The following is a 15033-nucleotide window of genomic DNA, read 5'->3' on the forward strand; positions in this document are numbered from 1 at the left end:
TGAACTAAGTGATGCCAACTGACTGGAAGAACTGAAGCATCGTCTTTTGGTTTTACGCTTTGTAAATATTGGACACTGATTGTCTCTTTGAGCCATTTTATAGGTCAAGCATTAAGCCATAGTTAATCTTTGGCATAGCTATTTATCTGTCCTAAAAATACATAAAAAAATATATTTAGCATTACTGTATATATATATATATATATATATATATATATATATATATATATATATATATATATATATATATATATCCATGTGTATCCACACATATATGTGTGTGTGTGTGTGTGTGTGTGTGTGTGTGTGTGTATTTCAAATAAGTGGTGGATGAAAACAAAAAGGTATTCTATTTAGACTCAGGGGAACACATAAAAACAATTATCAGAGCTATGCCATCATGCTGCTCTGTTTCTCTAATGCTGTTTAATATAATTAAAGTTCTAATAAAGAATATATATTCAATAATATGGATAATATTCAAAACCAGTGTCAAGCATTAACCTACCTACAGAACTATAAATGCAACATGTTTATACACATCCATGTTCTGTTTGATTATCAACAGAACTTTCTTCAGGACTTTCATTGTCCAATCTTTGTGGGTTTTTTTTTTTTTCCTACTTTGTTGCACATAAACAATAATGACTGAAAGTTAACTATATTTGTCTTAAAAACAATAGAAGTGGAAGTTTCCAACTTTTGGGGCACAAGTCATCAAGGGCTTATTGTTCAGTTAAATTGGTCATTATTATAGACCCCAATACCTGATGAAATTGTTCTCATCTTTGTGAAAGACATAAGAATTAATGATACTATGAATATTGCTGTGGTTTGATTTAAATGTAAAAATTATAAGCTGTACTATGCTCTCAATGTAAATAAAACTTTCTTTCGGCTTCTTCCGTTAGGGGTCGCCACAAAGGATCATCCGCATGTTTGGTTTGGCACGTTTTTACGCTGGATGCCCTTCCTAACGCAACCGTCCCCGTTTATCCGGGCTTGGGACCGGAGCTAAGAGTGGCTGGGGTTGGTTCCCTGACCGGGGATCGAACCCAGGCCACAGCGGTGAGCGCGCCGCATCCTAACCACTAGACCACCAGGGACCCCATGCTCTCAATGAAAATACTGTACCTTAAAATATAATAAGTGTGTATTATTAGATATTATATATATCTATATAGTATTAGATATTCTCAAATATTCCATCCAAGCCTTATTTGATAAATGTAAGCTACATGAACAGTTGAGTTACTCAAATAATGCTGCTTTATTAATGTGTGAGCAGTAAAGCACAATATGATGAACTCTAACGCAGAAGGGCCACAATAGACGAACTGAGGTTCCAACTGAGGTTCCTCTTCTGTCAACCAAGAACAGAAGGCTACAGTTTTCTTTAAAGCTGGAAAGTTGAAGACTGAGAAAACTGTGCCTGATCTTAGTCCAATCTTCACCTGTCCACACAGACATGGTTTTTGTATTATTTATTTGAATATTTGCAGTCAAACACCAAGTTACACTTTGCTTTCCAATAGCACATCTTTTTTGAAAATCATGCTGAAGGCTTCAGGATACACATGAATTCAGTGCAAGTAATCCTTCAAAAAAAATAGGCATAACAATCAGTGTCACATTTACTGTAGACCCATAATATTTTATACAAATTATAAAAAAGACATGCAAAAAGTAAACACGTCATATTTTGTTTGATCAACAAAGCATAAAGCGTAGCAATAAAAACGAGAAGAGTAAAAGAAAGATTCAGTATATAAAACTGAAATAAAACAATAATCAAAGTATCAGTTTGTTAACATTTCAACATCATTTATATACAGATTTGTTGTACAGTTTTTGTTTCAATACAGATTTCTGCCAGTACAGGCAATTATTTATTTCTTTTTAGAAAAGCACTTCTGAAGAAAGTGATTAAGGTGTGTGTAAAGGTGGTAGCGGGCCTTGCCAGACAGACTGTGGTCGTTGTCTGTGTACCACTGTAATGATAAATGGAAAAATATAGTTAGGTCTACATAAACACGTACTCCCAGATTCAAATATCTTTATTATTTAAAAAATAAATAAAATTACTGGTCATATGCACCAATTACACTCACCATTGCATCAAAGTCTACTTGCTGTTCCACCAGGGCTTTGGAAATCTGAGCAGCTTGCTGGAAATGGACATTATCTAGAAGAAAAATATAAAATAAAAATAGACTATGTTTTGAGAAAATCCTTACATGTTTGATGCTAAACAGTGACACAGCAATCAGGAGATTAGCTTAGCAACTGTAGCAAACACTGATGCTTTACTCTGAACTTGGAAATTTGAAACAAAAAGAAAGTAATACCATCTGCAGTGCCATGCACCAGCAGGTACTCCACTGATTTAAAATTCTTTGCTCTGCCAGTTACTGTGGAATTCTGCAAAGGTACAACAAAAGAAAATAAATGTAAAAAGTATATTACTCTTGTTAGTGTCTGTATAAATCTTGTGCAGAGGTGATATTTTGCAATACTAACGATATGAGTAATGTGATCTCTTACTTTGTAGCTGTCCAAGTTCTCTTCGGGGCGATGCATGTACCTTTCAGTGTAGACAGCATCTAAAAAACAAAATCAGCTAAGCCTGAAAACATGTTCAGTAGCTGCTCATATAATCATAATAACCACTGTGCTACAGTGATCCTTTTAGAATCAAAAGACATACCATAATATTCCCACTTGGAAACAGGAGCTACAGCAATTCCACATTTGATCAGGCCGCTCCCTGAGCCAAGAGCCATTGAGGTCACGTAGCCTCCATATGACTAGAATATAAAACAAAAACAATTTACTTTGAAAAAAGGTTACTAAAAGATATAAAAGATGTATATAGTTGATGGCATTTTGCAAAAATAACAATAAAAAATAAAACCCAAACTTGTGCATGTCTAGCATTTCTCACAGAACTAATAGTTAGGTTTAGAGTGTCTAGTAGTTAGGTGTCTATGGGAAGACTGGCTAACCACATTAGCTTCCTATATTATTAATTATAAAATGTATGTATTTGACAAAAGTTTAGTTAAGCAAAAAAAGCAATTCAGTCATTGCTGCAGTTACACTGATAACATATGCATAAATAAAAACAATATTAGAGATCATGAAAAAGTAAGAAATAAGAAACAAATAAATGTGATTTATTACACTTACCCATCCCCACATTCCTATTCGGTCTTTGTCTATAAAACCCATATCGATGAATTTCCTACAAAGAAAAAGGCATTTTTTTCCAGCTCTGATCCATACAACAGGTTACAAAAGGTACAAATAAACATAAAAAAAAAGGACAGTCAAAATGAACAGTCATATTTAGCATAGTTATGTAATTTTAAACTCTATTTACTATTCACTCACACAAAATCTTTAATTTCCATAAATCTGTCATATCCAACTTTTCCCCTCTTATGAAATATCCTAGACGTATGTGTTATGTCATATGCAGCTGTTTCACCACCTGCTGTATCCTGCTCCTCTATAGACATAGACAGGTTTAGCTTTGAGCGTGTACACATTGTTCCTCTTAAGCTCACCTCACAGCTGAGATCTGATCTTCCACTTCATATGTGCCCAGCCGCTCGTAGATGGCGTGCATTATTTCATCACCTTGGTAACCGCTTCCTCTTCCATCAAAGCTAACAATAACGGCTTTCTCTGTACTGCAGAGGTACGTGGCCCACTCCAGCCTGAATTTATAGTCAACATATTGACTCCCTGGACCAGCATACCTTAAAATACACAACATTTTTAACCATCAGTCCAAATTTTTACAGAGAATCCTCATTGCACTTTGAACATGTTTAATATTTCAATTCATAAATGTGTCATCACATTCATTTTTCCTACTTGTTTCAAGACCGATTCTGATTAAATTAGACATCAGAATTTAAATTAGCCATTTTATTTTCTTAGGGCAAATCAGGGCAAATTTTAAAGTCATTAATTTAGCATAAAGCAGCGTTGATGAAAGCCGGTGACTCCTTTGACACATCACAGCTAGCACATTTAATCACACAGTCACAGCACCTGTTCCTGAACTGCAAACATTAACATGGAAAAATAGACTTCAGCTGATACTATTGTTGACCTATAGCAGGAGAACAAAACATCACGGAAACAAATACAACTGCAAGACTTACACTTGAATGAAGAGAGGGTATTTTTTGGTGGCATCAAAATCAGAAGGGAACATCATCTGGTACCAAAAATCTGTTCAAAATAATTTGTTTTTTAAATTCACATAGTACATTTTAATTCCATTAAAATTTTGCCCTTAATATACTGTACTGTCTGTGAATAAAATGGTATTCTTACCAAACCCTGCTATATTTATTGTGGCACGTTTTATTGTTGGCATTTGAAGCTCTGTCTGCAAAATTTGTTCCAGTTTTTTGTTATCTTCAAGCACCTGGATTTCTAGAAGGATCCAGAAGCATCACAATGACTTATTTTCTACTTAAAAATACATTTGATTTACACTATACTCTCAAAATGTACAGTATGTGAAACAAAACATTATGACTCCAAATGTCTTTGCAAAGAATTTCATACAGAAAGTTAAGTCTGTTCTTTTCCTTAATAATATGACAAGCTGCATTTATTTATTTTATTTATATATTTTTATAGTTTTATTTTAACTTCAAGAGAGAGACAAGCTGTTGTGTGAATGTTTATAGCTGCTACAATGTAAGTAATAATGTGTTTGCCAAGTCTTTCAGACTATAAAAATTCACATCTGTTAGAATAAATAAAAAATGCATAGTTTAATATCAAAAATGTATCATTAAGCAAAACAACACATTCCAACAGCATTCCTTATTGTGTCTTTTGCCTTATTAACTAAAAACCAACCTTTTCGAGGTCCTCGATTGTCCATGATTGTAAACATGGGCAGTCCTGGTCCTAGAAAGAAGGAAGAAAAAAGATTTTGTGAATAACCTGCAGTTTATTGATTATGTGGTTGGATATTTGCACAAAACATCATTCTGTATTTATCCGAGTTTGTTTAATACAGCAGCAGGTGCGAGAGAGCAGAACCCACCATAGCAGTCCATGCGAAAGTAAGAGGCGTTTTGGCTGAAATAGCCTGAATTGAACTGACACCTGTCTTCATAGAGTAAGCAGGTGAGGCATTCAGGGGCAGAGTGAATGTGACTAGTACTGAAGGATATCCTGATGTCACACAAAAAACAGGCATATGTCAATGCATAAAAGTGCCCTTGGCAATAACTGCACATTATTTTTACAATGGGTAAAGAACTGAATAACAAAACCAATTCCAAAATAATATAACACCTGTTATTTTTACAGTGGTATGTAGCAGCAAGTATTTACTCACTTATAAAGGTTTCGCTGGCCTGGTCTTCCCATATGCTCATTACTAACATAGTAGCTATGATGAAAATATTCAATAAAAAAAAGAATATCAATTTAAATCACTGATAGATTATTCCCATATCAAACAATCAAAACATAATTATATTTTTATAGCACTCACATGGCATCCTTCGTTAATTTTGATATATAGATTACTTCCCATTTGCCTGAGGTTACTGCTACTGCTTTGCCCTATAGAAGAAAAAAAACATACAAATATTGCCATGATGAATTTTATTAGATGCTCTCTATAACTTTCTTCTGCCCCACGCTTTACACTCGCATGCAGAGGTCTCAGAAAACCTTGTCCCAGTTCCTAATTGGACACAGTGTTACATAATGCTCTGCAAGATAACACTCATTAACGAGGATGTAAATTTACAACTTCAATGTATACCATATGGTTAGGGCTTATTCTCCTTATGCTTCAAAATAAATCTGTGTATTTCTTGGTACTGAAAGTAACTTATTTAACAAGATTACTTACTCTCTTGACCAGATATAATAATGCCATATTTACCAATTAAAGGTGTCTGTAATTGAGTTTTACAGAGCTCATCTATTAAATGTGAAGGTTTTAGCTACTTGATATTTCCATATGTAACTACATTTGTTTACTTTAAACTGTAAACACCAGAGGGTTTATATTAATATTGGAATTAATAAAGAGTGAATTATAATGATATCTGAAAACTTACATCCTTCACATAGTGGAGATGTTTGTAGCCGTTTACATCACTCATCACCTTGTAAAAACTGCTGTTGTCTGCAGCAAAGTAAGGATGTAAAGGATTGTACTGAGAAACAAAGAAAGAAACTGTTAAGTACATTGTTATTGACTGCTTAAAAATTCTTATTTAAAAATAGAATTAACTCACCCGACCAACCCAGCCAGTTTTGCTCTTCTGCTCAAATTTCTGTAGGAGAACACAGTTTTCAAACATGCATTTTACTGTACAGTGGTACATTATCTCAAGTGATTAAAATCCTTGCTTACTATAAGTTATTATTTTAAAACATATTTTGTAACAGCTATAAATTATTTTGTACAACTAATAGGAAACTGATTTTTGAGTGAAAAGGCTTGGATTTGGCACATCCTAATTTCATGGGGCTCAGCTTCATTTCCACTGCCAAAACCAGTGTTTTATCATTTAAAATATAGTGGAAAATTCTATTGTGTTTCATTTTGAATATTATTTTTGGAACTTTAATCTTCATTTAACCCTAACCTATACATTTATATATTCTAAATAAAGTATGTGCTGCTGCTAAAAAAAAAAGCAGTGGTTTGTATGCATCTGGCAGTGGCGGGCGTTCAGGGCCAGCAAAGCCTTCTCTGCTGGGCTAAACACTATGAGAAGCACTGACCTACTTTTACAACCTAAATTCTAATATTTGTTCCATGGATTGTACTAATTTATTCCCAACAGTTATTCTCTCATTTCGTAGTGTTTCTCTTGGCTGCACAACTTCCAGTATGTGTATGTTAGATTTCTTTTTTGTCCAATCAGATTTTAGCCTTTATTTGCTGCCATGTCAATCTAATCTGCCCAGGGCTTTCAGAGTCAGTACTGCTGGCCCTTTTACCTTAGTCTCTATTAGAAATGAGTCTGTTTATTTAACCAATTAGATTTCAAATTCGCCTCACGGGGCCAGCTAGCCACCCCAGAATAGTGTCAGCATTTTTCCATCTTCTGATTGGTTGGTCAGAGCAAAACAGTTACAGCCAAGTTCAACTGGCAAAACACATCTGTAGCGATCTGCACACATGAATACATCCGAATTAGACTTTTTTTTAATTTTTTTTTATGCCTACTGAGGAAGAGAAATTGATTTGGTCTTGGTGCCTATGAGCCGTACCACTTACAGCCAGTGTTGCAAATTATATACGAGTATGCATCTCTGGTCAGTGGGTTGTATTTTATTTTAATTTTTATGTTTGTCATGCCATTAGACAAATATTGATTCCAAACTGCTCCAGATGATGTAGGTGGCACAATTGCGGTTGTAGTGTAGAGGTTTGGAGCTTGCTTCAGTAAAATGGTATTCACCTTCTTCCACCCTCTCTCCCTCTCTCTCTCTCTCTCTCTCTCTAATGCGTAATACCACGCATTGCTATATCGAGTATTGATGGTTTCTATAACTGCGAAGTGATAGTGGTGGTGTTAAGAGGTGGATTAAGTCAGGTAAGTCCACACTGAAGGCCCAGATACCAAATAAACGGCCCGCCCCTGGTATCTGGTAAACCAAAGCTATGATGTATTCTTACTGTTCTTTTAACTTTACTGATTACTTAACCATTTTGACTTTCAAGCCAGTGGAAATGTGTGTGATTCTGCCAATATTGTATTGTATTACTAAAGTCAGGTCTCTTTAGCAACTCTTTCTCTGTGGATGGAGCCTTATAGGAGATACAACAGACCGTATTTTCATTCCAGTTGGTCCCATCATAGTCATATATCTGAAGGAGAACGTGGTCTTGCCTGCGTGTTAGCCACTGCACTGCAATCCGCATATCAGTTACCCATGTTACTGAACTCAGGTAGTGATCACTGATGGAAAAGTAAAACACACACAAGAACATGCATACAAACAGCACATGAAATTTTACATGAAAAAACATCTCACTCATGGGACAATATGAAATGGTTATTGGTCTATCTGCAGTTAATATTTGAGAACAGAATAAGAAAAAAAAAATTGCCGTACCCTGCCCTTAGGGATTTGGGCACCACTATCTCTGAACGAACAGAAGCATTTGACACATCAATTACAAACAGTTTTGCTTTAGGAATATTGGAGCCAGCCTACAAAACAAACAGATACAATTACATGTGGTTTACAAAATAAGTAAAGCAGAATAAACATTCCATACATACATAGTCATACCTTGGGGTAGGGAACAACCATGGTGATGGGATACTGCCCATTTCCATACAAAGAGTATTCAATGGCATGCACATCTGTGTCATTTATCTGCACATAGGCCAGGTACTTTGCACTAGGAGACCACCACATTCCTTCATTTGACACAAATACCTCCTCTGGAGAGCATAAACAAAGAGCACTACAAAGTCCATTCTTGCAACACTTCAAGATATCATTATGTGAATTATGTGAAAAAAAAAAAAAAAAAGATCATAATGCTAAACATAAGCTTGCTAAAATATGACTGGATTTAAACGAATATATAAATGAATAAAATACAAAAGAAACAGATGGATGGAGATATGTTCACTATATGCACAAAGTATTGGGACACCTGACTTTTCCACCAATATGTGATTCTTCCCCAAACTGTTACCACAGAATTTGGAGGCACACAATTCTATAGGGCATCTATGGGTGTGGTAGCATAATATTTCTTCTATACTGAACTAGGACACCCAAACCTGTTCTAGCATGACAACATCCCTGATATGGTTTACATGGGTTAGAGTGAAAGATCTTGAGTAGGCTGCTATAGAGCTCAGACCCAACACCTTTTGGATGATTTGGAACACTGACTGCAGGCCAGGTCTCCTCACCCTACATCAGTACCTGATTTAACTAACGACCTTGTGGTTGAATGAGCACAAATCTCATTCGGTGATTAGACAAATGAATGGATGGATAGATGGTCAGATATAGAGATGAATGGGTGGACAGGTGTACACGTGGATGATTGGATAGATTGATGGATAAGGAGGTACATGTTAACAAAGATTAGCTGATGAACAGTTAGATGAAGAAATACATGTAAGCACAGATAGGCAGATTGATGCTGAAATGCATATATTCTTGAATGGAAGCTGACCTTCATAAGACCAGTCTGGTATTCCATTAAGAATCTGATTGAATTTTCCATCATTAGTGACTTGTATGGGCTCAGCAGTAGCATTTGGCTTGATGTAAATATCATAGTTCCACACATAGGCCTATAAAAAAGATAATGGATTAGGAACAGCAATGCTAACATACCATCAAATGTTTAAAAACATTCTGCACTGCCTGAGTGGAATATGAATGTAGAAGTTGTGGTTTTGTCTCACTATCATGTTTCCCACAGGTGCCCATAGTAATAGCTGGGTGACTTCAGGGATGTAAGTAGATGTGATAAAAGCCCTGTAAATGACAGATTTACAACAAATTAAGCATATCTATAATATTTCAAGTGTATAAATGTATAATGAACAGTTATCTGCTTCAGTAAAATGCAAAAAGCATTAATTAAACCTAAATACATTTTACTAAACAAAACCAAAGAGGATTGTGCTTACTTAGTCTCCATATCATATAAAGAATATGAGGCTGTGAAAGAATGTCTCCATTGCTGTCAAAACAATGTAATTTTAGCATTAAAAGCTTTACTGGATGCACCAACAATATGCAACATTTGTAGTACATTTTCAGTACCTTTGAAAAATTGCTTTCCAAACACACATATTTCCTGTCAGCAGACAAAATGTAATCTGTTGCATCCACCTGAGCCTATTAAAAAATAAATAAAACATTAACCCCCCCTAGCAATTGATACATTCTGTGGAATGAAAATCTAATATGTATAATATGTATCATGGAGAGGCATCTTACAAATGTTGAGTTGCTCAAATATAAAGAGCTGGCCATGGTCTCTACATTATGCAGATACACATTACCATCTTTGGTTTTGTGGAGATATTCAGTGTCTGTCAGAAAGCAACAAAGTTATTGTTATTAATTCATCTGAGACAACAATGTCGAAATTTGCTTTAATCCATAATTTAAACAATTCCTTCTGTATAGCCTTATACAAATATTATAAATAAATAAATATAAAACAACAATGATGTGATTGTACATTACACACCTAAAAAACTTTGTGAATTATTATTATTATTATTATTATTTAAAATGTGTTATGTTTCTTTTTTTTTTTTATCCAATGCGTGTTATTTTGCATAAAATTATTGCAACTGATTTTGCATCTTTTTGATAAGACACTGCATCCTAGGCATCAGATATAACTGTGTGGTAAGACAAATGAAAGTAATCATACCAATTATTCACTTCAGTATCTTACCTGAAAACCACCGTAAACTATAGGTTTGATACCTAATAGTATCATTATAAAAGTCATCGAATGAGAAAGTCCTTTTTGGGCCCGTATTGTTCCCTGAAGCAGGAAAACAAATATCTTTAAAAACAAGGAACAGGTAAACATGCAAATATACCACACGGTGGCGCCACTTTGAAAGAAAACTGGATGGCTTTGAAGTAACTCAAGCACATATTACTCTAGTTACAAATAAAATCTGTATTAATTCAATTCAAATTATACACAGAGTACCATAAAAAAGCCCGTAATGTACATTTACTAATACATGAAACTGTATAATATTAGGTATAATTATAATAATAAAATCAACAACGCATTTAGAAGTAAGATTAATGGTATTTAGAATAAAATGAATGTAGAGAATGAAAAATTATCAGGATTATCTGTAGAATATTGTGCCAATTTTATGAATACTCTAGTAATTTTTGAAAGAAAAAAAAAAGAAATGTATATATTATATATATATATATATATATATATATATATATACACACACTGTAATATACTATAATATATGTAGTGTGTGTGTGTATATATATATACACACACACACACATACATACACACACTACATATATTATAGTATATATATTATATATATACACACACAATACAGAACAAAAGTTATATATATATATATATATATATATATATATATACACACACACACACACACTGTAATATACTATAATATATGTAGTGTGTGTGTATATATATATATATATACACATACATACACACACACACACACACACACACACACACACACACACACACACACACACATACATACACATACATACACATACATACACACATATACACACAGTACAGACCAAAAGTTTGGACACACCTCATTCAAAGAGTTTTCTTTATTTTCATGACTATGAAGATTGTAGAGTCACACTGAAGGCATCAAAACTATGAATTAACACGTGGAAGTGAACTGAAAATATGTCATATTGTAGGTTCTTCAAAGTAGGCATCAAGAGAACGCTAAGAGTGTGCAAAGCAGTAATCTAAGCTAAAGGTGGCTACTTTGAAGAACCTACAATATGACATATTTTCAGTTGTTTCACACTTTTTTGTTATGTATATAATTCTACGTGTTAATTCATAGTTTTGATGCCTTCAGTGTGAATCTACAATTTTCATAGTCATGAAAATAAAGAAAACTCTTTGAATGAGGTGTCCAAACTTTTGGTCTGTACTAATATATATATGCGTGTGTGTTCTAAACAAAATGTTTCTCTTCTTCATCAAAAAAAAGCCCATTATTGATGTATATATATATATATACACAATAAAAAATATATACAGTTAAATCTGTAATACTGTCATTGATCATGTTTGGTACTGTATAATCAGAATAAGAGGTACTCCTGCATTGTGTACTTACAGTATTAAATTTGTACTTACTGTAAATACTAAACAGTGAACTTACATTTTCAGAACACAGATGTAAATCTAATTCAGGTGGTTACAATGTAAGAGGGGAACTTATACTGTCCTGCTGAGCTGAACTGACTCAACAATGCAAAAACTGATTCAACAATATGTGTGTGTGAATGCAACAGAAAGTGATTTATGAATATTGTAAGAGATATATGCATTTTTAAGAGTGGCTGTAACATTGTTAAAAGTTGTCTTAAAACCTGTAAGAGCCGATTGAACAATGTGAAACTGTGAAATTCATGTATTCAAGCCAGGAGCAGGTCAGAACTTAAACCCGCACTAACGCTACTCACTGTTTACATAGATGGCCGTTGGCACCGCCACCAGCATGACGACGACAAGCGCGCCGACCAAACCCACGCACACCTTATTGCAGCCCTGGAGATACACAATTTAGATATACACCGCAGTTAAACTTTCAATAGACAGCCATGAAAAAAAAGAAATTAAAGAGGCACTGGGAAAGTGTAGTTGGACTCTTAGTTGAACTAAATGTAGGTCCTGAACTCACCATGGTAGCGCTTGAAGGTTCAAGTTCTCAGGTCCTGCCGCGTCCCGAGTACGCTGACGTGGAGCACTTTTGTCCGCAGTTTAGGTTAGACCATTAACATGGCGCGGTCACGCACACACATTCACTTCAGTCACTTCTTCAAACACTTTTTTACCCCCTTGCGTTACAGCGTTTCTTTTCCGAGTTGAAAAATAAAAGCGTACTTCCTCTGATGAATCACTGAACTTATGGGATGCAGCAGTTAAAAATTCCCGCTCCCATCACCGCACAGACGCCACCTCAGCGCGGAGTGAGCATGCACAGCAACTTTCCAGGGGAGCAGAGCCGCTTCACAGTCTTCACTCAGCAAAAGTTTCTTGAAGCCTTCACAGGCATTAGAGCTGAAGCAGCACTACAGCAGCACACAACTCACTCACTGAGGGGGACAAAAAAACTGCAAGTTCATTAACAGCTGGAGTTAATTGGACCAAATTAAGCTTAACACACTAGTGTCTGTCTATTACTTACAATGACACAGTTAGACTACCACTGTTACAGTCATTAGCACCAGTATGTAATTCTGTACCACTGTATACACACACACACACACACACACACACACACACACACACACACACACACACACACACACACACACTCTTGACAAGAAAAAGCTCGAGGGATCAAGAGCTCAACATGAGGTTTGCTTTAGTGTTATCTCAGGTTCTTTTGGGGTTAAAGCAAGGGTTCTCAAGCTATTTACAATGAGGTCCCATATATGTGTAAAAAAGAAACACACCATACACTCCATCATGATTGATTTGGCAATTGAACCAAAATTTTGGAACATAACTGTTAAGTATTTCTGGCTATTTATTTTCCATACACTTTTATTATTGGCTACCTCGATTGCAAAAAGTTAGGATGACGTGTAAAATGTAAACAAAAACGAAATGCAATTATTTGCAAATCTCATGAACCAATATTTTATTCACAACAGAATACAAAAACGTATCAAATACCTAAATTAAGGAAATGTAAAATTTTTAGGAAAAATAAGGTCATTTTTATGGCCACAACGTTTAAATAAAAATTGAAAGGGGGGTCCTCAACACAAAACTGGATAAAGTAAGTGTTACTAAGAAGAAACAGATGGAGCAACATTTTTTAAGTAATTATGTTAATTGACTACAGGCCAGCAAAATGATTGGGTATAAAAAAGCATATCTTAGAAAGGCTGAGTCTCTGAGATGAGAAGAGGTTTACCAATCTGCAAAGAAATGTGCTACAAATTGTGAAACAACTGCAGAATAATATTTCTCAACATTAAATTGTGAAAACTTTGAATGTCAACAGTACAGAATATCACCAGAAGAGATGTGAGTGAAGTACAAGTGTGAAAATCAATAGTGGACACTATTGGGGATCTTCAGCCCCTCAGGTTTTACTTCTGTTTAAAAAAAAAAGACATGATTCTATAATGGAAATCACTACATTCACTCGAGAAACCCTCAGAAATCATTGTCTACGAACAGAGTTTGCCTTGCCATCAACAAATGCATGTTATGATATTATGCTAAGGCAAAGAAGCCTTATGTGAACATGATTCAGAAATTCTGCAGTCGTTTCTGAGTCAAAGCTCATACAAAATGCTTTGGGGCAAAATGGGAATATGTTCCAATAAATGAACTGTCTTTGATGAATTGAAAATGTAAATTCCGGCATCCTGTTCCAGGTGTATTCCTGCTTTGTGCCCAGTGTTCAAGTGATAGAATTTAGATTCACCACCATCTTAATCAGGGTTGATCACTGAAGATAAAGATTTGTGAACTTGTATGCATTGATAATAGGCAAGTTTATAGATAGGCACTGTTGTTACTTAAAAATAAAATTTTGCACATAGCCTTATTTATTAGTCTTAATTAGTTTATAAAAAATATATTTTATGCCTGTAAACACTTTTATTTAACAACAGAGAAACACAAACAATGAACATCTCATTTCGTCTATCAAGAAGCTTCTTGTATTTGGTTTTGTAATTGTTTTTTTTCACCCAGTTTTATTCGGAAATTTCTCTATTGTAGGGTTATTTTCTGAAAGAATAAACGGCTACAATGCTGGATGCTTTAAATAGTACAATTTACATGCAGGGTATAGGAAAGGTTCTTAAAAACTGGTAGTGCACATACATTTCTGGTCACCAAGGGACTTATTTTTATTTTTTGTGCATTTCTAATTACATTTCTGAGCCAGCACGGGAGGAAAATGTCTGCCCACTGTCCAGCTGTCAATGTAAGTCCTACTTGATGGCAGCAGTGATCTGACAGGAGCTCTCTGGTGAGGCTTGTGCACAGGGAAACTGCTTTCTCCTGGGGGTGCTTGAACAGGTGTAGTGGTGTGTGAGTGTGCTGCTGTGTTTGACAATTTCCCATGGGGATGTCACACTCAGGGAACTTTATGGCAGTCAATAATTTTTGATCCAAGCTTCATCATTATGGATTGTTCATGCAATAAATTAAACCCAGGCGACACTTTAGACATTTATTTGTTTAGCGGAAATGAACTGTTTCCATTTCGGAAGAAGAACTTGCAGGCG

The 15033-nt window shown here is 35.0% G+C and overlaps 1 protein-coding gene across 1 annotated transcript; it reads right to left on the minus strand.

Moving 5' to 3' along the window:
• Window positions 1-1246: 1246 nt before the first annotated feature.
• fap (fibroblast activation protein, alpha) lies at window positions 1247-12943 on the minus strand. Its single transcript, XM_083538009.1, has 26 exons — window positions 12459-12943; window positions 12241-12325; window positions 10457-10549; window positions 9988-10082; window positions 9811-9885; window positions 9675-9727; window positions 9447-9519; window positions 9212-9332; window positions 8305-8459; window positions 8125-8222; window positions 7838-7967; window positions 6291-6329; window positions 6111-6209; window positions 5534-5604; window positions 5375-5428; window positions 5078-5208; window positions 4888-4938; window positions 4351-4452; window positions 4176-4245; window positions 3570-3764; window positions 3190-3244; window positions 2708-2807; window positions 2545-2603; window positions 2349-2421; window positions 2112-2185; window positions 1247-1991 (listed from the first exon to the last, which is right to left on the minus strand). The coding sequence occupies exons 1-26, from the start codon at window positions 12459-12461 to the stop codon at window positions 1890-1892; spliced, it is 2256 nt and encodes a 751-aa protein (XP_083394135.1). The 5' UTR covers window positions 12462-12943; the 3' UTR covers window positions 1247-1889.
• Window positions 12944-15033: the final 2090 nt, after the last annotated feature.

Source organism: Silurus aristotelis, assembly GCF_946808225.1.
Source record: "Silurus aristotelis genome assembly, chromosome: 3".
Classification (NCBI taxonomy): Eukaryota; Metazoa; Chordata; class Actinopteri; order Siluriformes; family Siluridae; genus Silurus; species Silurus aristotelis.